The 24,587-nt window shown below is 38.9% G+C and overlaps 3 protein-coding genes and 1 long non-coding RNA gene across 12 annotated transcripts in view; 3 read left to right on the forward strand and 1 right to left on the reverse strand.

Annotated features, from left to right (window-relative positions):
- The window catches only part of LOC119074310 (tubulin-specific chaperone A-like), a 7,994-nt gene extending 4,871 nt beyond the window's left edge, over positions 1–3,123 (reverse strand). Inside the window, exon 1 of one of the 2 annotated variants that reach the window (XM_037180358.1) lies at positions 2,815–3,123. In XM_037180358.1, the coding sequence (XP_037036253.1) occupies positions 2,815–3,023 (209 nt within the window). In that variant the 5' untranslated portion in view covers positions 3,024–3,123. The remainder of the gene's footprint in view (positions 1–2,814) is intronic. The other variant, XM_037180357.1, reaches the window with a different exon arrangement.
- Positions 3,124–3,997: 874 nt separating this feature from the next.
- Positions 3,998–15,164, forward strand: LOC119074315. The gene is made up of 3 exons (XR_005087180.1): positions 3,998–4,007; positions 12,238–12,242; positions 15,133–15,164. It is a non-coding gene; the product is annotated as an uncharacterized LOC119074315 (long non-coding RNA).
- Positions 4,765–11,689, forward strand: LOC119074313 (kinesin light chain). 6 transcript variants are annotated; one of them, XM_037180369.1, is made up of 6 exons: positions 4,765–5,056; positions 9,238–9,864; positions 9,935–10,055; positions 10,122–10,234; positions 10,410–11,106; positions 11,180–11,689. In XM_037180369.1, the coding sequence occupies exons 2-6, from the start codon at positions 9,263–9,265 to the stop codon at positions 11,204–11,206; spliced, it is 1,560 nt and encodes a 519-aa protein (XP_037036264.1). In that variant the 5' UTR covers positions 4,765–5,056; positions 9,238–9,262; the 3' UTR covers positions 11,207–11,689. The 6 variants fall into 6 exon arrangements, with proteins under 6 accessions (XP_037036264.1, XP_037036262.1, XP_037036263.1 ...); XM_037180367.1 differs by having other exon boundaries at positions 11,185–11,689; XM_037180368.1 differs by having other exon boundaries at positions 4,766–5,056; positions 11,174–11,689.
- Positions 15,165–19,313: 4,149 nt separating the features above from the next.
- On the forward strand, positions 19,314–24,305 carry LOC119074316 (nucleoporin NUP152). 3 transcript variants are annotated; one of them, XM_037180372.1, is made up of 6 exons: positions 19,373–19,387; positions 19,508–19,601; positions 19,681–19,885; positions 20,038–22,397; positions 22,461–22,668; positions 22,705–24,305. In XM_037180372.1, the coding sequence occupies exons 2-6, from the start codon at positions 19,581–19,583 to the stop codon at positions 24,201–24,203; spliced, it is 4,293 nt and encodes a 1,430-aa protein (XP_037036267.1). In that variant the 5' UTR covers positions 19,373–19,387; positions 19,508–19,580; the 3' UTR covers positions 24,204–24,305. The 3 variants fall into 3 exon arrangements, with proteins under 3 accessions (XP_037036266.1, XP_037036267.1, XP_037036265.1); XM_037180370.1 differs by having other exon boundaries at positions 22,461–24,305; XM_037180371.1 differs by lacking the exon at positions 19,508–19,601 and having other exon boundaries at positions 19,314–19,387; positions 22,461–24,305.
- Positions 24,306–24,587: the final 282 nt, after the last annotated feature.

Raw genomic sequence — 24,587 nt, forward strand, 5'->3', positions numbered from 1 at the left:
AATAATTTGATATCTCGTATCACGATGAGTAAAAGTACCTCGGGCTGAAGCCCTCGGATACTTTTACTCATCTGGATACGAGATATCAAATTAGTTCACTGGTATAGTAATGTACTATTCCTTTACTAGGGAGGGAAAATGGACTTTCCGCCCCTAGGGAAAAGTCTTTGCTTTACTAGTGAGGTAATGTGGCTATTCTCTCACTAGTGAAAACCTTTTTCCTAGCTCGTAAAGTAAAACGTCACACTTTACACGTGAAATAATTTGATATATCGTATCACGATCACGATCTGGATACGAGATATCAAATTACTTCACTGGTATAGTAATGTACTATTCCCTCCTTCGTAAAGGAAAACGTTATACTACACTCGGGGAGGAATTTGATATTTCGTATCACGATGAGTAAAAGTACCTCGGGCTAAAAGTAAAAGTACTCATCTGGATACGAAATATCAAGTTCCTTCCCTTGTATAGTAATATACTATCTCAGCAAACGTTTCGATGTTTATATTTGCAAAATAAAATCACTAAATTTATGAGAAAAATGATAAATTTTATGTAGAATTTCTCCGGACTTTAATAGTACATTACTATACCAGTGAAGTAATTTGATATCTCGTATCCAGATGAGTAAAAGTATCCGAGGGCTTCAGCCCGAGGTACTTTTACTCATCGTGATACGAGATATCAAATTATTTCACGTATAAAGTATGGCGTTTTACTTTACGAGCGAGGGAAAGGGTCTTCACTAGTGAGGGAATGGCCATATTACCTCACTAGTAAAGTAAAAAAATATTCCGCCTTTATGTGTAATGGCTGTATGGCTGTAATTATTTAGCACACAAAATAGTCGAAGTGAAGTATGTACTGTCATCAACTGTAGATCGAGTTTGTTTGTTAGTCACAGACGTTTTTTCTTCCATCGATTTTTTCAAGCCAGCAATACCGGCAACAATGGATTCACACGTTGTTCGGTGTCCGACATCCGTTGAAATGAGTGACGAGGACGACGATTTTGTACGAACGATCTGGGAAAATAATCAGACTATGCTGGCCAATCAGTACCAGAACACGACATAGCCGGTGATGGTGAGACCGTCGAAATGAGCGACGAGGATGACGATTTTGTATGAACGATCTGGGATTTGGCCCAAAAGCACATAAAATTACCTTTCAAATGATACCCCACTTCACCATGTACGGCTCGTGTAACTGGAGAAATATTGGTAAGAAAAGTGCAAGTTTTCGGTTGAAAACTTCAACTGCACATATTTCTGTGTGGATTAATTTTAAAACCAATGAGTCTTTATTCGGCTCAATAGGACATGTGATTATCTTTCTAATGACACCCCACACAACCCCGTACGGCTCGTGTACCCGGAGAAATTTTTTTAAGAAAAGTGCAAGTTTTCGGTTTTTGATCACCTTTCACCAGTCACAAAAGCTTCGAAGAATTTTTTTGAAAGTGGTCTTGGGTTCTAGGGTCGAAGTCCTTTCTAGGCACATATAAAAAAGTCCACTGGAAAACACGCCCGATTTCGGTAGGCTGTTTTTCAAAAGAATCCCTCAAAACAATAATAAACACTGTCGTATATTATCTGAACGAGACAATAAAGACAAAACAAATTAGAATCTTGAACCGTCATTATAAATCACGAAAGTACTCACAAGAATCACACGAAACTGATTCAATCGAATCGATAAATACTCGATACTTGATTGATTATACTGGCAAAGTATTAAAGCTAAAAATCGGTGCGGATCACCGGCAATTATTGAGATTTCTTATTTTGATTCTCGTCGTAACTTTTAACATGAAAAGACTGTGCAAGAAATACCTAAGAAAATTTAATTCATTTAAAATAAGCCATCCACCGTAACCGTAACTCAATTATCATTTACCAGAACCGAAACCAGAAATCGACTAATAAATTTAACCAGAACCATACCAGAACCAGAACTTTTCGGCACTATTATAATTCTACACAGATTTCATTCGGTAACATTTTTTTCGATTAAAATGATCCCCCTCCACAAAGGACATAGCTCGAAAGTGGATGAAATTATCCGTTCGTTCAAGTTTGACTGTGATTAAATTTGTCGTAAGCGACATTTACATTGAGAGAAATTTACCGAACGAAAGTAAAACCCTTCAAGAATTTACCACTAAGACTTGTCGAGAAATGAAATGAAAAGTCGGTTGAGTTGAGAGAAAATAGAGAGAGAATTTGAGAGAAAAAAGCTCGTACCGGTACCGCAGTTCCATACAAAATTTTCGCGAGCTATTTTCGCGCTTAAATTAATCGAAGATGGAAAATCCGTGTCAGTACTTTTCCGCGCAAATTATCGAAAATAATTGAAAATTAAAATTAGCCTAAATCGGCCTCAATTAATCGAGCTATTCGCTGTTATAAATTTTTATGGACCAAATCGGTTCAACTTTCGATTGATCGTACGTATTACATGCGATATATGCGAACAGATTGCCGAGCTTTCAAGCTTCACTTTTGAAGGTTGTAAAATGAAGGATAAGAGGATGAAGCAATTACTTTGTTCTATCACTTCGTTAAAACAATCTCACGAAGTGCACCTGAATTACATGCGCCAATGCGACGAAAATATCGCTCAATTAAATAGGCTGTGATACACCGGGGAAATGCTACCAAAGATAAAACTACGAGCTCCCTGAAAACCGATTTTCAGTAAATCCCAGCGAATGAAACGGAGAAGACGCATACAATAATACAAAGGGACACGCACCGATAAATCGCCGAGCATGAATTAAGCAAATCAACTACATATTTCATTTACCTTCGTTGACAATCCGGCACCATCATCAACGATTCCTGATAGCATTCCTCCTCCTTTCTCAAAACATGATCATCGGCACCTTCTGTTTTTAACCGATCGATACGTTTCCGTTGTTGTGTCGCCTCCTTTTCGTACGAAATTTTTTCTTTTGCTAATCGTTTGACAACTCCAGTTTTAATTGTAATCTGGCGCAGTCTTGGATCGGCCATTTGAATAAAAATCGAAAATTGTTTGGTTACAACGAAAATGAGAAGCAGATTTCAATATTGACACACACAATGAGCAAACAATGAATGATTGAATCACCGGTTAGTCATCGCTTTTACCACTACAATTGCACAATGAACGTGAATGAACAAAAACGAACAAACACGCTCTGCTCGAAAGTAAGTATACGTTCACTTTTGTGAAGCGAATTGAGCCGCATATCGAATAAAATTTTGGTTTAGACGATTACAAAGATTTTTTTTGCATCAAGGCTAGAGACTGTTATGATCAAAACGAGCAAACCGAAGACCAGTTATTAACTTGCCTTGGGGTACTTGTCAAAGTATTTGCTTCTCTTTCAACATGGTACGTTGAGAGCGAGAGGACAGAAGACCAGTTTTTTTTAACTTGCCTTTGGGTATTTGTCAAAATATCTTCTTCTCTTTCATCATAACACTCCAGACACTGGCTGAACAAAATACATCTGATTTTGAGTTTGAAATTTGGTGTTTGTGGTACCACCAACGCCTAAACCAAACAAAATGAGAGTCTGGGATGGTAGTACTGGATGTCAGCTACACATTGAGTGCAGTGTGAGGCAATGCAGAATGCATGAAAAAATGTCTGAACGTTTACAACAAGCATGAAAAATATTTGACAGATGGCTCAAACATCTTATGTCAACATTTCTCATTCTTTTCGCCTGTGGTCATTTTTAAGCATTTTTCGCGAACAGTGTCAAAGGCTCTATACCAGACAAAAGTCCATCATTTTTTATCTGACAAAAACGGCCCCTAATAGCTATCGTTTGTTTGCATTTTGTATGGAAAATTTTGAAAACAACTTGTGTTATGGACAGTTTTTGACAGATAAAAAATGTTGAAATCCGTCAGAACCTTTAAACAATACTTTTTTCGTTCAAAGTTGTAACCTTTTTGCGCTGACCGCTTATAAATGGTCTTGAATCTCACTAGAAAACTGTAGAGGTGCAGGTGATTTTAATTAAAATGAGAGTCAAGTAGGGGGTGAAAAATGTAGATTCTTTTGACGCATCAAACTAGTTAGAAAGGACTAACATCAAAGACATAAAAATTATGTGAACAGTTGCAATGAAACTAGAGACAAGGTATGGCCAATTGGCCGAGCGTGCTCAGAGTTTTATGCCTCCGGGCCAACATTAGAACGGGGTAGGGTAATCTCGCACACCACACAAATTCATGGTGTGCGAGATTCACCTCTAAGTGGTGAATCTCGCACAGTCATGACTTTTCGTTACATGTCGTAAAAGGACGCATACTATGATCGCGTGTGCGAGATTCCCCGACACCATTAGAACATACCTTTGAATAGAGGCTCTATGAAAATGGCAGTTCGCGGATAAAGTGAAAACGACTCATAACAATTTGCTTTAAAAATGAAACCAAAGTCCAAACGGAAACTCGAGTCTATGATTCGGTAGTGTCTACAGGTCTGTTCCAAGTAACTGTAAACACGAATTTTAACTGGCCGAACGAACACGATTTCATCCACAGAGATGGGTTTTCATACAAACATTGATTGGGTTATGTCTCTATGGATGAAATTCGACAGTAATTTGGCAATTCGTATGGCCTTGGAACAGACCATTACAATTTTGTGTTAACGAAAAGACGGTGAAGGCGATGAAGACTGAAGACACAACTGAACGGCTCAATACGCGAAAATATAGAAGTTGTATAAAAAGCAGCTCACAGCTCAGTATGTTACTTTTTCTTTTTTGCCTTGATGGTTGTCATACCCATAAACCCACATCAAATAAATGTCCCAAGAAAGTGGAATCGACAGTAATTAAAACCAAATTTATCGAATTCGACTACTTAACCGATTTCGGGTAGGTGTTAAGTGACTCAAATAATTGTTGATGATATACGATTAGTGCGAATAAAATACGGTGTTCAAATGAATAATAGAATAGCGCCATATTGATGTGCTGTCAAACCAATACTCGGGAATAATCCTTCAATATTTCGTATAATATTTGCATCTTATTTTGAAGGTAAGCTAATTTGTTAAAGTGAAATGGTTCATTTGAGAAGAAAGGCCGATAGTGCGCTATCGCCCGAACGATTCTATGCAACATCGTTTCAACGGTGAATGTTCTATCGCCGATTACTCCTGATGATGGGTGTTTGTGTAGTGTAATGTGTTACACGAATACAAAAAAAAAACTCTTTCCTTTCTTTTATTATTATGAAATTGGTTGTATACTAACTGTGAGGTGTTATGTGCAAAAAAACTGTAGTTTTACCTAACATTATGACACTGAAATAAAAATCAATTTTTTTTTTTTTATTTTATTTGGCAATCATTTCAATGCTCTTAGTTGTCTAATCCCTTTCATTTGCTTTGTTTCCGTATCGTTATTTACAAAATTATAAATGAAATCGTCACGATATCACATTGATTGAGAGTCCACATGAGCTGTTGTCATAACGTTCATTAATGTGGCATTAGCATATTGGGTGAGAAGAATTACTCCTCAACCACCAACAAAAGCATTCTAAGCATTTTTTAAGTGAAGAACTTTTGTATATTTAATGATTTGAAGTAAATTAATGGCTTAAAGTTCTGGCATTTTATTTCCATGGATCTCTGAATACTGTTTCACTCAATAATAGCACTGTAATATTACACCAGTTTTTGCATTCACTCAATAATAGCACTCTACCATTCGGTTAAGGTCAGGATCAATTACACCTCTCGCGTAAAATTTGACAAAGAAAAACTTTCGACATAAACTTCGTATAAAAACAACAAACTTTGATAATGAAAGCATAATCTAGGGCATGTCTGAACTGAACCGATACTTTGAAAGAGCTTTCAGAAAAAGAAAGCTTTTTGGGATCGCTAAATTTTGCAACTTGTTGCACAACAGTTAATCATGCCGAGTGTGACAATACACATCGCGTGCCTTAAAAATGCCCATGTCACCGAATGGCATAAGGCGTTAGACCTAATTTTCTTTCATATTTTTTCTAATAGCTCGTTACGGTTTTATAGTATTTTACATGTTTGGTTTTGTTCGCCTCCGCCTCGGATCAACAAACTTTACACGAAAACTGAACTTTTAATTTTTAATTATGGGGACATTCAAAAAGGACGTCCGCTGTTTTTCCGATATTTTCGACACCCCCCCACCCCCTGTCCGAATGTGTCCACTTTTCGATACAACCCCCCCCCCCCCCGGTGGACGTCCGAAAAATGAAATTTTCCACCTTTTTTAATGATTCACATATTACAAAAATTAGCGAAACGTTAATAGAAGTCGAAAGTTAAGTACTAGCACTTCGGCAAACTTGCGTTTTTGGAAATACACGTGGTGCGTAAAGTTCGAGTTACGAAAACAGTTTTTTGAACTTCGGATTTTGAAAAAAAAACCTTTTCCTCTATAAACAAATGATGAAATTGCTTCGTTACGACAAATAGTGTTATTAATTTGTGCCTAAACTGGAAGTTACATCCTATGACATCTTGAAAACAGCTATTGTAAAATGGTATTAACAATATTATTAAAATTGTGTATGTACGTCAAATTCACATAGCCTATTTTCTCAGCAGCTCAAAATTTACATCACCTTAAGTGGTATTGTAGATGTTAAGCATAAAAATTTGAAGGAAATTTGATTTTGCTACATTGAGTAGAGTTCATTAATGCCAAAAAAATAGAATTCTTTTAGCAACTCTGGCGCTGGTGGGTGTACGATTATGGCTAAGTTAATAAAATTATAAAAGTTATCGTCATATGATTAACCGCATGCCATTACTAAGTTACTTTTGACAATTTTGTTATATATTGAAAAGTGGACGTCCGAATTCGTAAATACCCCCCCCCCCCCCCCCCCCCCCCCCCCCCCCGTTGTCCGAATCTGTCCGGTTTTCAGCTACCTCCCCCCCACCCCCTAGTCGCGGACGTCCTTTTTGAATGTCCCCTATCATTGCGGTGTTTTAGGAGCAAGTTTATTTAAAAAAAATCAAAAACGTTTTAAAATCATACCTGTGCATGTACATACCAACCGATCAACATTAGTCCGTGCATTCAGCACTTTTTGGTCTGTAAAAAAACCTATACTCTTCGGCACCGGATGAAAGCATTATGTTTCTCTCTCTCTTTTATTTTATCCATTTCTTCATACCGTTTGATGAATCATACATTTCTTTTTTTGCGGTTGCGCATTGATTCACAGTGGACGTCACAGATTGTAATAATAGTTGGTAAACATCAGATACATTTGTTGTTGGGTTGTATATAGTCGCTGGAAAAGTCGACTGCCCTTTCTTTAATTTTCTTTTTCAATAAAATTTAATTCTATCGAATCAATTCTGTAAATTCTGTAAATGTGAAAACGTTTTGCGACGATATCCCATCAAAGCAGTGATGCATTTTCATGTTACATGCATTAAGCATCGAACATTGTAAAAAAGCAGAAATTTGTAAATTTCTGTGAAAATTTGGAAAATCGATTTCTTTGCCCGTCGTCGCGTCCATTGAGCTTTATCGACAATAAACGAAATCAAAAATTGCTTCAGTCGGTGCTATATAAATACGAAATGAAAAATTGCATTCGATGTTATTTTCTAACCGTAAAATTGTTTGCTCATTAAATTTGAAAAAAAAAAACTGAATTCAATTTGTATGGATGGATACGTGTATTAGTCGTGTATAATAACTAACAGTATTGATCAACATTATGTCGAAAGTAATTAACGATTATCGAATGTAAGTATGGCAAACATTTAGTGCGTCTAATTAAAATTGATTTGAGTCGCATCAGTGAATTTAGCTGATTTAAAAACAAACAAAAAGTCACTCAATCCAAGACTCTAAAAATGTATTGCCAAGTCTAAGGTTTCTCTCTTTCACTCTCTCACCCAAGATGACATTGGAATCGATGGAATAATATTACCGAATATGCACGGGTGTACCACTTTACCATAAAAATTGTCGTAAAATACCATCGATTTTAGGCAATTGGCGAAGACAATTAAAAGTTACTATAACAGAAAATCGTTGTTGCCGAAAACTATAACATTCAGAAAATTAAAAAACGATTCGATAATTTTGAACGACATTCAACAGGGTGGTACAAAAATCAAAAATGTTCTAAGCAGCGGCAATGAAAATTGTTCTAAGTTACAGTGTGTATTTCTTTTACGTTTCTTTTTACGCCGAAAGCTCTTAAATAATGTAAGATTGGTAAAACACTTCACCATGGAAAATGTCGATTTTAGGCCCTAGTTAGAGAAATATTAGGGCAATTCCCCGAGACCCTAATACATAAATTAGAAAATTTGGACAGAACGGGAATATCGATGAATAGTTCAGTAATTTGATAATATTTACCACCAAAGTGTCACTGGATCTTGATTTTTTCTTATGATGCAATTGGTGCAAACAGGGACGTTGATTAGCTTCTTTTAATTAAGTCAGTGAAATTCACATACAAATAAAATACCTTTCACATTCAGCTCCACTGGAAATTCTACAGTACAGTTCAAGTTAGATAGAGAGCCAAAACAAAAACTTTTTTCCGCTTTTTCTTCACACTTTTCCGTCCCACTTATGCCAATTTTTGTTTGTAATGTGACGTTTTGGTTCCTCCATCATCGGAAAACCTGGGTCAAAAATACACCTTTTTGGTCCTAGTGACTGTGTACCACAGATCGTTGCTGTCTAATTTGGATTTCGAGAAAAATTAAAAAACGTGTCGTTCAGTTTGAACGACATTAGGAACAGGACTGGTAATCAAAAAGCAAAAATGTACTAATTCGGCAACAATAAATTATGTTCTCAGTTATCTGTAAAGTAGAGACGTAAGCATAAACAATTCTTAGATACCCAGCAATTAATTCTAAATCTAATGCACACTAGCTACTCACCATGTATATCACAGAATTTTCCCAGACTCTCAACCAATAACCTTAAAAAAATGGTGGAGGGCTATGACCTTATTGTAATTATCTTCTATGACGTAATGTCCGGATACCTACGCCAACGTGATCTGAATTTTCAGGACTGGTGTATCTGAAATCGTAGCCTCATAAGTGAAACGCTGTCGCAAATTGAAAGGCAAATCCTACTTGAACCGAATCCTTACCCTAATTCATCGTAGAATTATATCTCGAATTTACGGTCCAATGAGCCAAACCCGACTAAATTTTCCCTATCTCTAATTACAGAAGAAAAATCGAAAACATTGGCAAAATGACTCAAATGACGCAAGATGAAATCGTCAGCAATACAAAGACGGTGTTACAAGGCTTGGAAGCGTTACGTGTCGAGCATGTGTCTCTCATCAATGGCCTGGGAACCGGCAAAAATGAACGATCCGACATCGTGCAGAAAAACATCGAAAGCATTGAGCTCGGTCTGGGCGAAGCCCAAGTGATGATGGCTCTGGCTTCCCATTTGCAGAACGTTGAGGCCGAGAAGCAAAAATTGCGTACGCAAGTACGTCGTCTCTGTCAAGAAAATGCATGGCTGCGAGACGAACTGGCCAGCACGCAACAGAAACTGCAGGCATCGGAACAGATGGTGGCACAGTTGGAAGAGGAAAAGAAGCATTTGGAATTCATGGCATCGGTACGGAAATATGATGATAATCAGGAACAGGATGAGGCAAACGATAAGTCGCGATCGGATCCAGTTGTTGAATTGTTCCCAGATGAAGAACATGAAGATCGAAATCAGCTGTCGTCACCGACACCGCCCAGTCAAATAGCGTACCAGGCGAGTGCTGGATATGAAATTCCTGCTCGTTTGCGAACCCTACACAATTTGGTCATTCAGTATGCATCGCAAGGAAGGTAAATTGATGTGATGGAAGGCGCGAATATTTTGCGAACGGCAAATTGTAATCTCGTGTCGTTGGTTTAGGTACGAGGTCGCAGTTCCCCTTTGCAAACAGGCTCTGGAGGATTTAGAGAAAACCAGTGGTCACGATCATCCGGACGTTGCAACAATGCTTAACATTTTGGCTTTAGTTTATCGTGATCAGGTAGGAAGATGCGACGCACATCCGTTCAAACAAGGAACGAGACTAACGAACCTTTTGCCTCCGTAGAATAAATACAAAGAAGCGGCAAATCTACTAAACGATGCACTGGCTATACGGGAAAAGACACTGGGCGAAAATCATCCTGCTGTTGCCGCCACTTTAAACAATCTGGCTGTTCTGTAAGTCAATCGCCGTCAACGGTGGGCTTGAAACGAAGTTAAATCGAAACCAGGCTCAATCGTTTGAGAACCAACAGTAGCTCCACCAAGGTGTTGCGTCTCTATTTGACTTTTCTTCAGTCCTTCAGCCTGCCGTAGTCCTTGCTGAAATCTAACCAATAAATTTCCGTTACAGTTTCGGTAAACGTGGCAAATACAAAGACGCTGAACCCCTATGCAAACGTGCGCTCGAAATTCGTGAACAGGTTCTCGGCCGCGATCATCCAGACGTTGCAAAGCAACTGAACAATCTAGCTCTCTTGTGTCAAAATCAGTCAAAGTACGACGAGGTCGAATTGTATTATCAGCGTGCACTGGAAATCTACGAGATAAAATTGGGTCCGGACGATCCGAACGTCGCAAAGACAAAGAACAATTTGGCCAGCTGTTTCCTGAAGCAGGGCAAATACAAAGAAGCTGAAGTCTTGTACAAGCAAGTGTTGACGCGCGCGCACGAACGCGAATTCGGTACGATAGACGGTGATAACAAGCCAATTTGGCAGGTGGCCGAGGAACGCGAAGAGAATAAGGATAAAAATCGTGAATGTGCTCCGTATGGTGAATACGGCGGTTGGCACAAAGCGGCCAAAGTCGATTCGCCGACGGTGACGACAACGCTGAAGAATCTGGGAGCACTGTATCGACGACAGGGAATGTACGAAGCGGCCGAAACGCTGGAAGATTGTGCATTGCGTAGCAAGAAAGAGGCATTGGATTTAGTTAAACAGCCGAAAGTGGGCAAATTTCCCGGCGGTGGCACTCCGGACAATGACAAACGTCGTTCGCGACACATTCGCGGTCCGTCGGGTGAAACGGCCGATGGGGCCGATGAGGTAAAGCGCTAGAGAAATTTTTACAAAATATTTTCCCAAAACCGAAAAGGAGATTCAAATTAACTAGTTTCAGCAAAGCCGACATTCATCACATCCCTAGGCGAAAATCTACTGTTCGGTTTATTTAAGAAATGAGAAATGAGAGAGAAAGAAAATTTAAAAAATTTAAAATTAATCTCGGTGAATGAAATGTGAATTATTTCGTTTTACAACATTTCAAAGGATTTTTCTAGCTTTTAATAAAAACTCTTTTTTTTTGTTAGTTTGTAAGGCACATCACACAGACCACTAAATAATATTTTTTTTTCGATACGACCGGAGAAGCGTTTCTCTTCAATTAACGCTTGTATGGCTTTCAGTATTTCAGTATCGCGGAGAATTCTGTTCATCGGTTGACCCAGTGTGTGATACCAGTTAATTCGCTCTGAAATCGTTAAACAAAAAAAAAATATTACGAATTTTCCTCTGATTGGTATCTGTCGCTGTGTTTACGGGTATGTCTGTACGCTTCTCTTGTCGTTTTGCTATATTTTGTAAAATTATACCAACTGAATGCAATAAAAGCTTCAACTTGTAGCAGAAATTGGTGTTCATTTTATTTAAATTCTTGTTGAGGCTACGGCCATAGCGGACATGGATCTAATATTTGAAAACTTTTTTTTCTCGAATTTAGTGAAATTTAGCGAAACTAGTGAAACTTAGCGAAATCTGGTAGAACTTAGCGAAATCTGTTGAAACTTAGCGAAATTTCTCAAGTTTCAAGTCCATTTATTACCCAGAATTTATTTCGAAAATTTCATTGATGATAATCAATCTTCCTCTTCAAAGATTTTGCAACAAATGAACACGATCTACCTTTAAACATGATAAAATATTTTGCTAAGATCGCATACCGGAAATCGGAGGAAAAAGGTTAAAACCTCCAGCGAAATTTAGTGAACTTTAAAGGAATTTGTGTTTAGCGAAATTTAGCGAAATTAGGGAAATTGAATGAAATTTAGCGAAATTTAGCGAGGGGCTAGTTGACACGTCATGTAGTTGACACACGTTTTTTTCATGCTCAAGTTTTTGCTTTAATTCGACTGTTTTGCGCTCGTTTGTTGATGTTTTTTCGTTTTTAAATTTCGATAGAAAGTGTTTCTAATGTTTTCTAATTGTTTTCGTATCAATTAAGTGTCAAATATCATCGAAAACAAAAGTTGCATTGCTTTAGTGCTCCTGAACAAATTATGACGGTGTGTGTGTATTGCCATCGTTCATCATCATCGTAATTCAACGCCTCATTGTTTACATTATATCAAAGCATTGGCATCAAATCGAGAAAATGAACAATTGTATGGTGTGCGACGGCTGTTTCCAAAATGACAATCCAAATAAAATTATTTGCGATGGGATTTGTCGCCAATCTTTTCATGCCGAATGTGTCAACTTCAGTAAAACTGCACTGTTGTGCTATAGAGAAATGCCGAATCTTCAATGGTTATGTGATGACTGCATCATTCAAACACGCTCGTCCGACGTTTCATCTTATCGATTCAATAATTTCAATTCGACCGCTGTTAATCGAACCTCATCGCCATCGTACGCCCAACGTTTGCTTATTGCTGCCAAACGTAAGCGTAATCGAAATCCGTTGTCTAATCCAAAACCGAAGAATAGTTCAGTATTTTTGGTAAACCGATCGCCGAACGACAAACTTGTCATTAGAAACGTCAATGATTCAAAGACCCCATCAGTAAACAAAACGCAACCCGAAAATCGTATGGTCAAATCTCCTGGTGCAAATGGATCGAATCAACGGATTTCATCTGTAATAAATCGTCCGGATGTCGCTCAATCCAAGCCGGAGACGCAACCCGAAAATTGTATAGTCAAATCACCTGGTGCACATGGATCGAATCAACCGATTACGCCTTCAATAAATCGTTCAGATGTCGCTCAACCCAAGCATCGCAATGACTCCGCAGATGTCAAAGAAACTCTCAAGGTACCACCGGATATCGAAAACCCGACGTCTAATTCTAGTTCTTTTGCCGAGGTGGTAACTAAATCGTCCATTGCAAAACCGATGCCCGCTGAAGTCAAAGACTCAACAATTCAACCGCAAAATGATTCGATTCGGTCTCAACGTACCTTTACGCCGGCAACAGAGACACATAAGGTTGCTTATTTATCCCAATTTGATCCGTCTACTACCGAATTGCAAATTGTCAGCTATTTGCTACGGAAGAATGTAATAACGTCGGCTGAAGATGTGTCATGCAAGATATTGGTTTCGCCCTATGAAAATATGAACTTCGTTAGCTTTGTATCATTTAAGGTCACTGTGAATTCTGACATATTTGACTCTGTAGTTGACAGTGAATTGTGGCCCGAGGGCATTGTTGCTCGTGAGTTTTTAAAGCGTTGAAAAGCCAATGAGTTTTGTATTTTTGATTTTGAATTTTTTAAGAAGCAATTTAATAGCGCTGTAACTTTAGTTGTAAATATTGTAAACATTTTATTCAGCCAGTTTTTTTGGCGGTGACAATAAATTCATTCATTCAAAATATTTTGCTAAGATCGCATACCGGAAATCGGAGGAAAAAGGTTAAAACCTCCAGCGAAATTTAGTGAACTTTAAAGGAATTTGTGTTTAGCGAAATTTAGCGAAATTAGGGAAATTGAATGAAATTTAGCGAAATTAGGGAAATTAGGGAGATTTGGTGAAATTACAGAAATTTTCAGAATTTTAGACAAATTAGGCAAATTCAATGAAATTTAGCTCGACTAGGGAAGTTCGGTGAAATTATGGAAATAACCTTACCATTTAGGAGTGATATCACCAAATCTTCAGGTGATTGGGAAACAAGCGGTCTCCGATTTTAATGAGTGATAGCTCGTTGGATTCGTCTTTCAATTCTAGGAAACACGTGTCTTTCACTTTTTCTTAAAAAAAATTGTTTTTTGTGAAAAGCGCTCAAAAGTGACGACATGTCAGAGGGTACCGAAAACAGTTTTTCGGCAATAACTCAAGAAAAAAATTATTTTAAATTGTTGTAATGTTGTACGATTGTCGGCCTTGGTGCTACAGGTAGAGTATATGCACCGCTTGGTGCTAGTTGATCCACGAGAGTTATGACTAGAAATATAGTGAATGTTCGGAGAGTCCGCCTTCTCTGCAGCTTCGTTGTTCCGCAGAACCGAGTATGGGGTGTTGTAGCTGGCCTCACCCACTATCGTTCCACATATAATTGAAGCCAGTACTTTTCTGCTGCAAGCTTACAGAAGTCTTAGAACAAAAGTGGGTGCCAAAACGCAAATTTTTTCCTTCTTTCTGATGGTCCAACTGCCAGAACAGCGTCTGGAACGGTACTACGGGAATCATTTTTTATTGTCTACTACATTTTGAATGTAAGTAGTCGGTTCATCTCCCCACTGCAACCTAGGATGTGATCCATCCAGTTGGGTGACCTCGGTTATGAAGTGCGATGTTTGGAGTCTCCGACTCTGCCGTTATTTGGATGGATCCCAAACTGGGTTTTGCGACGCTCTTAGCCACGAATGGCGTAATATCCATCAAAAACAAGAATCAGGCCAGAATGACAAGTGAAAGTCGACACATGGTCGATCAACTAAAGTTTACAATTGTATTATGCTTGGGGCGAACATATAACAATTGAATGGCACAGTTCATAGCGTACAAATAATGATGAGCGAAATGAAAATGAAATAAGAATGACACGATGTTGATAAGGCAAGATCAAAAGGTAATATGTACAGTGTGAGGAGGAATGAAGTAATTTAATGTGAATGCTGATATAAATGAACCTGTAGCTAGTCCGATCACTTTGTCGAGCGACGGTGATTGTTGTTAATTTAAGTTAAACATATCTTGAGTAGCGGCCCAGCGCTGTTCACGATAAACGTGATTTGGACATGCGCAATGCACGTTTATTAGGAACTTGAGAGTAAAAAGGGGGATTGAAGTGGATAACTCCCACTGTCAGTGATTCAACGTTCAAACTCTACTGGGTAAGTGCACAGACGCCAGCTCTTGTTATATGTCACGGTCACGGTTACGGAAAATATTCGTGAAAATGACGTAATTTTATAGATGTGAAAACACATTTCGATCCGAAATACTTACCCGTGGCCTTCTGGTCGAAATGGCAGGCCGGAAACAATATCGCAGACCGTAACCATCCGATTACTATCTTCAATAAAAGTCAACGTGTTGCGCCTCGAACTGTCTACAGTCTAAACCAGTGATTATGTTCGACTTCGCGCTAGTTTTGGATTCTGTGTGAAAACACATTTCTGTTAAGTAAGGTTCAATTTAACCTTTCGTCCCCTTTTTGTTGTATTCCATCTTTTGAATCCTGAGAATTATGTTCCTAAAGATGCCTTATTTTTCGCGCAATTTTGGTTCTTGTCCGAAGCTAAACACTTGTACGCTCTTAGATGTAACTTTTTGGCCTACACATTCCTAAAATCGATTTTTACCCGTGAAGTCATGATGACACATTTTCGGCCAAACGGAGAAAAATGTAGAAGACAGCATTGATCTACATTTTTATCCATTTGGCCGAAAATGTGCCATCATGACTTCACGGGTAAAAATCGATTTTAAGAATGTGTAGGCCAAAAATTGACGTTCGGTGAAAATTCGGATGAATTAGGGAAATTCAATGAAATTTAGGGAAATTTGGTGAAATTATTGAAATTTAATGAAACTTTTCCATTGTCAACTCAAAAATATAATGAAATGAATGAGACGATCATAATTAAGCGAAAACTCGAAAGAAAACAATAATTTGTAGCCAGTAGCCGACATAAATTTCGCAAATCTCGCTTCGCTCTGGCCGCAAAGTCCACACTTGTTCAATTTTTTGTATACAAACAACTACCACGAAATCACTCAAAAAAATCTTTTCGAAATAAATCTAGATTGTTACTCCAATACTTTCCATTTACTAACCTAAGCCTCATGAATTTCAGTCCTAGTCGATTAAAAAAAAATTATGGAAGGCCTCGCTTTGCTCTGGCTGTAAAGCTCACGTTCGTTTAAATTTTCTAAATTATGAGATTTTTTTTAGCAATTAAATCTACTGAAACTCAGCCTCATTTGATCATGAATAAAGTATGAAACTCGTGTGATTACGGCCCTCGCTTCGCTGTGGCCGCAAAGTTCACACTCGTTGATTTTTTTTTCTAGCATAGACAACAATAAATGACACATAAAAGTCTTTTCGGAATAAATAACAGATTATTACTTCAGTATTTTCCATTGACGAACTTAACCCGAGTTATTTCAGTACTTATCAAACAAAATTTTCTTGGAAAGTCGAAAATTTCTCCGTATGATAAAGAGACTAGTATTTAGACAGATAATCTGTTTTTTTTTGGATATCCGTTGAGGATTACTTAAGTTATCGTGTTATCAAGCGACAAGACAAAAATTCCTTTGGGAATATCTCAGAGATCACCCGTCCGTTATAGCCCATCTTCGAACTTAACCTCAGGAATGTAATTCCCCGTCGAACAAAAAATAGTTTTTTGAAATCCATTGAAAATTACTCGAGTTATCGTGTTATCAAGCGACAAGACAAAAATTCTTTTGGGAATATCTCAGAGATCACCCGTCCGTTATAACCCATCTTCGAACTTAACCTCAGGAATGTAATTCCCCGTCGAACAAAAAATAGTTTTTTGAAATCCATTGAAAATTACTCGAGTTATCGTGTTATCAAGCGACAAGACAAAAATTCTTTTGGGAATATCTCAGAGATCACCCGTCCGTTATAGCCCATCTTCGAACTTAACCTCAGGAATGTAATTCCCCGTCGAACAAAAAATAGTTTTTTGAAATCCATTGAAAATTACTCGAGTTATCGTGTTATCAAGCGACAAGACAAAAATTCTTTTGGGAATATCTCAGAGATCACCCGTCCGTTATAGCCCATCTTCGAACTTAACCTCAGGAATGTAATTCCCCGTCGAACAAAAAATAGTTTTTTGAAATCCATTGAAAATTACTCGAGTTATCGTGTTATCAAGCGACAAGACAAAAATTCTTTTGGGAATATCTCAGAGATCACCCGTCCGTTATAGCCCATCTTCGAACTTAACCTCAGGAATGTAATTCCCCGTCGAACAAAAAATAGTTTTTTGAAATCCATTGAAAATTACTCGAGTTATCGTGTTATCAAGCGACAAGACAAAAATTCTTTTGGGAATATCTCAGAGATCACCCGTCCGTTATAACCCATCTTCGAACTTAACCTCAGGAATGTAATTCCCCGTCGAACAAAAAATAGTTTTTTGAAATCCATTGAAAATTACTCGAGTTATCGTGTTATCAAGCGACAAGACAAAAATTCTTTTGGGAATATCTCAGAGATCACCCGTCCGTTATAGCCCATCTTCGAACTTAACCTCAGGAATGTAATTCCCCGTCGAACAAAAAATAGTTTTTTGAAATCCATTGAAAATTACTCGAGTTATCGTGTTATCAAGCGACAAGACAAAAATTCTTTTGGGAATATCTCAGAGATCACCCGTCCGTTATAGCCCATCTTCGAACTTAACCTCAGGAATGTAATTCCCCGTCGAACAAAAAATAGTTTTTTGAAATCCATTGAAAATTACTCGAGTTATCGTGTTATCAAGCGACAAGACAAAAATTCTTTTGGGAATATCTCAGAGATCACCCGTCCGTTATAGCCCATCTTCGAACTTAACCTCAGGAATGTAATTCCCCGTCGAACAAAAAATAGTTTTTTGAAATCCATTGAAAATTACTCGAGTTATCGTGTTATCAAGCGACAAGACAAAAATTCTTTTGGGAATATCTCAGAGATCACCCGTCCGTAATAATCCATCTTCGAACTTAACCTCTGGAATGTAATTCCCCGTCGAACAAAAAATAGTTTTTTGAAATCCATTGAAAATTACTCGAGTTATCGTGTTATCAAGCGACAAGACAAAAATTCTTTTGGGAATATCTCAGAGATCACCCGTCCGTAATAATCCATCTTCGAACTTAACCTCAGGAATGTAATTCCCCGTCGAACAAAAAATAGTTTTTTTGAAATCCATTGAAAATTACTCGAGTTATCGTGTTATCAAGCGACAAGACAAAAATTCTTTTGGGAATATCTCAGAGATCACCCGTCCGTTATAACCCATCTTCGAACTTAACCTCAGGAATGTAATTCCCCGTCGAACAAAAAATAGTTTTTTGAAATCCATTGAAAATTACTCGAGTTATCGTGTTATCAAGCGACAAGACAAAAATTCTTTTGGGAATATCTCAGAGATCACCCGTCCGTAATAATCCATCTTCGAACTTAACCTCAGGAATGTAATTCCCCGTCGAACAAAAAAAAGTTTTTGGAAATCCATTGAAAATTCCTCGAGTTATCAAGGAATGAACAAAGTGTGACAAACATTTTCTGTATTTAAGGTTTTTGGTTCCATGTATTTTCAATCATAGTAGTGAACATTGTGTGACAAACATTTTAGAGTGTTTATCATCCGTAAGACCCATGACTTTCGAGAGTACCATCATAAGTCAAAATATTTGTTCAAAATAGCTTTCGTAGCAATCTTGAAAATACTCAGATTAAGAGACGTAAAAAATTCGATAGGTTTGTTCCAAGGCCATATGAATTGTCAAATTTCATCCATATAACCATAACCTCAATAATATCTCAGTGCAAATCGCGTAGGCGACGTTGCTCGATTTGTATGAAATATCACGTAAGCGACGTTGCTATGGATGAAATTGTCGTTGTTCGTGTTTACAGTTACTTGGAACAAACCTATAATTTTACCGTCGCGTCGTGAAAGGTAAATATTGTTTAATTAGATTAATGAAACTAATTGATCGAAGGTAAAACACCTGGCTATGATAGAGTTAATCGGACTCCTAAACATTTTCATGGCTGCACGCACATAGAACTGAATGGTTAACCTCACCCGTCATAATGTTAACAAAAATTAATGACACCAATTGAGACCTGCATTGTTGCTATATTCCTTAAGGAGGACTGAACGATAAAAAAAAATTCTCTAACAAGACATCCAATGACAAATATCTTCAATGAACATAGAAAATTGCATTGAAAATGCATTTTAGAAAAGTCGGTCACGACGACAAAAAAAGTCTATAAAATAGATCGCATCTCTGACAAAACTGAATCATTTGCGAATTTTTATACGATAAAGAAGCAACAACAATTAATAAAAAAAAAGTCGAATCAAAAGTTGGAAAAATATAATTTTTTTTATTTATAAGGTGAGTGAGTTGACCGTACATCAATAGCCGGTGTGCATAAGTAAAATGGAGACAAAATAGGATGTTAATTACTAAATTCTTTTCATAATTGATCTGACGATCGTTCATTATATATACCAGTACGTTGGATGCTGATTTTTTATTCGCTCAAAAGCAACAGCAATAAAAAAAACTTTTTGAATAGAATTTTCAAATGAGTCGTTCGGCAACCGTAGTAAGACTTTAGAACGTTTTTAGACATTTTTATTAAGTGTAAATTGATTTGCAATTTGTAACGAGTTTTAATGTTTCAGATGATTGCATTCAATTGCCTGTTCATATTTGGATTTTCCGTTCATTTGGTGTCAAGTGATGTTAGTCTAACGATCGGTTCGAATCGACCGAGCGTGAAAATAGAACCTACCGTTCGATCGAATTATGAAGCTCCACACGGATATGAGTACAGTGGATCGTATTCAACCGTAGCTCCGGAAAGGAACGCTCAATATGTCAGCTCCAGTAAGTACGATTTATTGAAGGCAGCGACTATTTTGCTCCAATATTTTCGAAAGTTTTCCAAATTTTCCCAAAAACATTTTTCAGTAACGACTCAATGTGACGACAAGAAAATTTCAATTGTCTATTTGACTCTTATTATTCCAAACCTATAGGTAATAAGGGTCAATATGTTGGTTTCTTCTCAACGGCGGCACCAGAAATCAAATATCTTGGTTCGAGTTATTCGTCTGGGGTTTCCGAAAACAAGGCTCAATACGTCGGATCTTACTCGACAGTAGCTCCAGATAGCAAAGCTCAATACGTTAGTTCTTACTCAACCGTAGCTCCGGAAAACAAAGTACACTACGTCAGCTCTTATTCAGCACAAGCTCCAGAAAACAAGGCGCAATACGTTGGATCTTACTCGACAGTAGCCCCAGAAAACAAAGCTCAATACGTTAGTTCTTACTCGACAGTAGCACCGGAAAACAAGGCGCAATACGTTGGCTCTTACTCGACAGCAGCTCCAGATAACAAAGCTCAATACGTTAGTTCTTACTCAACCGTAGCTCCGGAAAACAAAGTACAATACGTCAGCTCTTATTCAGCACAAGCTCCAGAAAACAAGGCGCAATACGTTGGATCTTACTCGACAGTAGCCCCAGAAAACAAAGCTCAATACGTTAGTTCTTACTCGACAGTAGCACCGGAAAACAAGGCGCAATACGTTGGCTCTTACTCGACAGCAGCTCCAGATAACAAAGCTCAATACGTTGGTTCTTACTCGACAGTAGCACAGGAAAACAAGGCGCAATACGTTGGCTCTTACTCGACAGCAGCTCCTGATAACAAAGCTCAATACGTTAGCTCTTACTCGACAGTAGCTCCGGGAAACAAGGCGCAATACGTTGGCTCTTACTCGACAGCAGCTCCAGATAACAAAGCTCAATACGTTAGCTCTTACTCGACAGTAGCTCCGGAAAACAAGGCGCAATACGTCGGATCTTATTCAGCACAAGCTCCAGAAAACAAGGCGCAATACGTTGGCTCTTACTCAACCGTAGCTCCGGAAAACAAAGCACAATACGTCAGCTCTTATTCAGCACAAGCTCCAGGAAACAAGGCGCAATACGTTGGATCTTACTCGACAGTAGCCCCAGAAAACAAAGCTCAATACGTTAGTTCTTACTCGACAGTAGCACCGGAAAACAAGGCGCAATACGTTGGCTCTTACTCGACAGCAGCTCGAGATAACAAAGCTCAATACGTTGGTTCTTACTCGACAGTAGCACAGGAAAACAAGGCGCAATACGTTGGCTCTTACTCGACAGCAGCTCCTGATAACAAAGCTCAATACGTTAGCTCTTACTCGACAGTAGCTCCGGGAAACAAGGCGCAATACGTTGGCTCTTACTCGACAGCAGCTCCAGATAACAAAGCTCAATACGTTAGCTCTTACTCAACCGTAGCTCCGGAAAACAAAGCACAATACGTCAGCTCTTATTCAGCACAAGCTCCAGAAAACAAGGCGCAATACGTTGGATCTTACTCGACAGTAGCCCCAGAAAACAAAGCTCAATACGTTAGTTCTTACTCGACAGTAGCACCGGAAAACAAGGCGCAATACGTTGGCTCTTACTCGACAGCAGCTCCAGATAACAAAGCTCAATACGTTGGTTCTTACTCGACAGTAGCACAGGAAAACAAGGCGCAATACGTTGGCTCTTACTCGACAGCAGCTCCTGATAACAAAGCTCAATACGTTAGCTCTTACTCGACAGTAGCTCCGGGAAACAAGGCGCAATACGTTGGCTCTTACTCGACAGCAGCTCCAGATAACAAAGCTCAATACGTTAGCTCTTACTCGACAGTAGCTCCGGAAAACAAGGCGCAACACGTCGGATCTTATTCAGCACAAGCTCCAGAAAACAAGGCGCAATACGTTGGCTCTTACTCAACCGTAGCTCCGGAAAACAAAGCACAATACGTCAGCTCTTATTCAGCACAAGCTCCAGAAAACAAGGCGCAATACGTTGGCTCTTACTCGACAGCAGTTCCAGATAACAAAGCTCAATACGTTAGTTCTTACTCAACCGTAGCTCCAAATACCAAAGCTCAATACGTTAGCTCTTACTCGACAGTAGCTCCGGGAAACAAGGCGCAATACGTTGGATCTTACTCGACAGTAGCTCCAGATAACAAAGCTCAATACGTTAGCTCTTACTCGACAGCAGCTCCGGGAAACAAGGCTCAATACGTCGGATCTTACTCGACAGTAGCACCGGAAAACAATGCGCAATATGTTGGCTCTTACTCGACAGTAGCTCCAGATAACAAAGCTCAATATGTTAGTTCTTACTCAACCGTAGCGCCAAATACCAAAGCTCAATACGTTAGCTCTTACTCGACAATAGCACCGGAAAACAAGGCACAATACGTTGGATCTTTCTCGACAGTAGCCCCAGAAAACAGCGCTCGGTATTCGACATCATCATCATCAAGCAACAGTTACAACTCGTACCCATCAGGACAGGTAAAATTTAGATTTTTTAACAGATTTTGAAGACAAGCTTAACTGACTGTGATAATATTCCAGATTGCTTCCGATCGCAGCTACGTCTCTGCGAAACAGGAGTACAATCCTCAATACCAAAACGACCGGGGCGTGCTATTGATATCAAAGGAATTGCAAGTTCCATTTTTGTCGTCGAAGAAGAGCGAAAAATCTGAAGGATGTGATGACACGAAGGACGACAACGTAAATCAGGTTCAAGTTCAAAGCTCGGATCAAGGCTTGGTTCAAGGCTCAGTCGGAAGCTCGGACCAAGGCTTGGCTCAAGGCTCAGTCGGAAGCTCGGACCAAGGCTTGGCTCAAGGCTCAGTCGAAAGCTCGGTTCAACCCGATCGCGACACGAACGTTAAGGATTACAACAATGAAAGTCAGGACAACGAAAATTCAAACAGGGACAATCACAATTATGGAAACGTCGAATATAATGTACCAGCAGCGCCAGTCTATAGAACAAGCAAGTATGAGATTCGACGACCTGGTATCAGGAAAGAATTTTACGATATCGAAGAGAAAGTCTTCATAAAGCCTGCAGGAACTGCAATTTTTGAGTTGCAGCACGACAAACCCCACAGCTCGGCCATAGTAAACAAACACATTTATCAGCAACAATCATCGCCACAATATCCACAATATCCCCAATATTCGGATGACGATTCACAATATTATCCGGAACAACAATATGCAAACCATGGCTACAGTCACGGTTACAATCCAGTTCTCATACAACCTGCTCAATCACCTGCGTATCCCTACACTCCCGTTGTTGCACAACCACCAAGAACTCATCCGAACACGTACAATTACAATCCCGTATATCCGTCCACAGCGATAACACCGGGATATGTTCCTCCATTAGGAAGCGGTTATCTTCCCCCATGTGAAGATATTCCAAGTGTACCCTCGAAGCCACATCCGCCATCCTCACAACATGAACTCAGTGACGAATACGACGAGAATGACCAACATGACTATGACTCTGACGCTGGCTACATCACACCCATAAACGAACAAAGTCAGGACATCAAGTATGCCACAAGCAAATCTAACTCCCATCGAGATCGAGAATACTATAGAGTACCTCAACCAACTTCTGGATACAGTCAGGATTCAAGGATTGATCGACTACGAGTGGAATATAAAAATCAACGTGGCGATCTTGCACAGTTGAAGGCAAATCAATATCCCCAACAATTCTACCACGAATATGTTCCAAATGTTAATGTTGATCAAAAGCAAGTGCAAATTCGACCCAATGGTGACGCACCCGCAAAATACAGTCAGGAGAAAGTTAGCAGTCCGGTGGAAATTGAAAACTCGCAACGATTACTGGACTTGTATTCGGCCAACGGTGATGTCACAGAAGTTGGCTTCGGCCATGGTGCCAAAACTCAACAATACAAAGTCCCAAACAACAGTGTTCCGGCGCGTGTCGTATCCGTAACACCAGCACCACAATATGCTAACTATGTAGACGAACAAACCAAAAGTCGTCGGGTGGCTTTGACTCAGCCGCTATATACCGTTCAACAAGTAGAAGTCCGAGAACATAATCACAGACTTGTTGAAGATGTCCAGCACGACGGTGTTGCACCAAGTGTACGTGCATTTGAAAAGCTACGACTTATTGGCGGATCGTTTGGAAAGTCATCGTCATCAGCGTCACGTGCAACTGATGTGAATAGCGAAGTAGAGTATGTGACGCCAGTACCCCAAGAGTATGGTCATTTGAGAGCCGCATCGCCGGCACCAGAAAATCTGCAGAAGTGATTCTTCGTTTGATATGGAATTAAGATGGTCAAAATTTGTGTAGATTTTACGTTAAGTTTAATTGTTGAATATATTTTTATCGAGATTTTGAAAGAGTTTGACGATACCTCGACCAACAGATGTACCAGATTTAATCGTTACATTACTCTCGACATTACTAAGATGTTAGTCCTACAATATATAAAGTCTCAAAACATTGGATCAACAACTGAAACTCAAAAGTTGTCCCCATCATGTCACATGTTTCTGCACCGAAAACCGTCCATTTCAATCAATGAAGCATTTTTTTCGGTGGGTTTTTCAGCCTGCAAATGAGCTGAACTCGGATGAAAAATGAAAAGTCACGTTTACGCGAAAACTCTTCAACTTTTCTGTCCTTGTGAC

Source organism: Bradysia coprophila, unplaced genomic scaffold, assembly GCF_014529535.1.
Source record: "Bradysia coprophila strain Holo2 unplaced genomic scaffold, BU_Bcop_v1 contig_151, whole genome shotgun sequence".
NCBI classification, from domain to species: Eukaryota; Metazoa; Arthropoda; class Insecta; order Diptera; family Sciaridae; genus Bradysia; species Bradysia coprophila.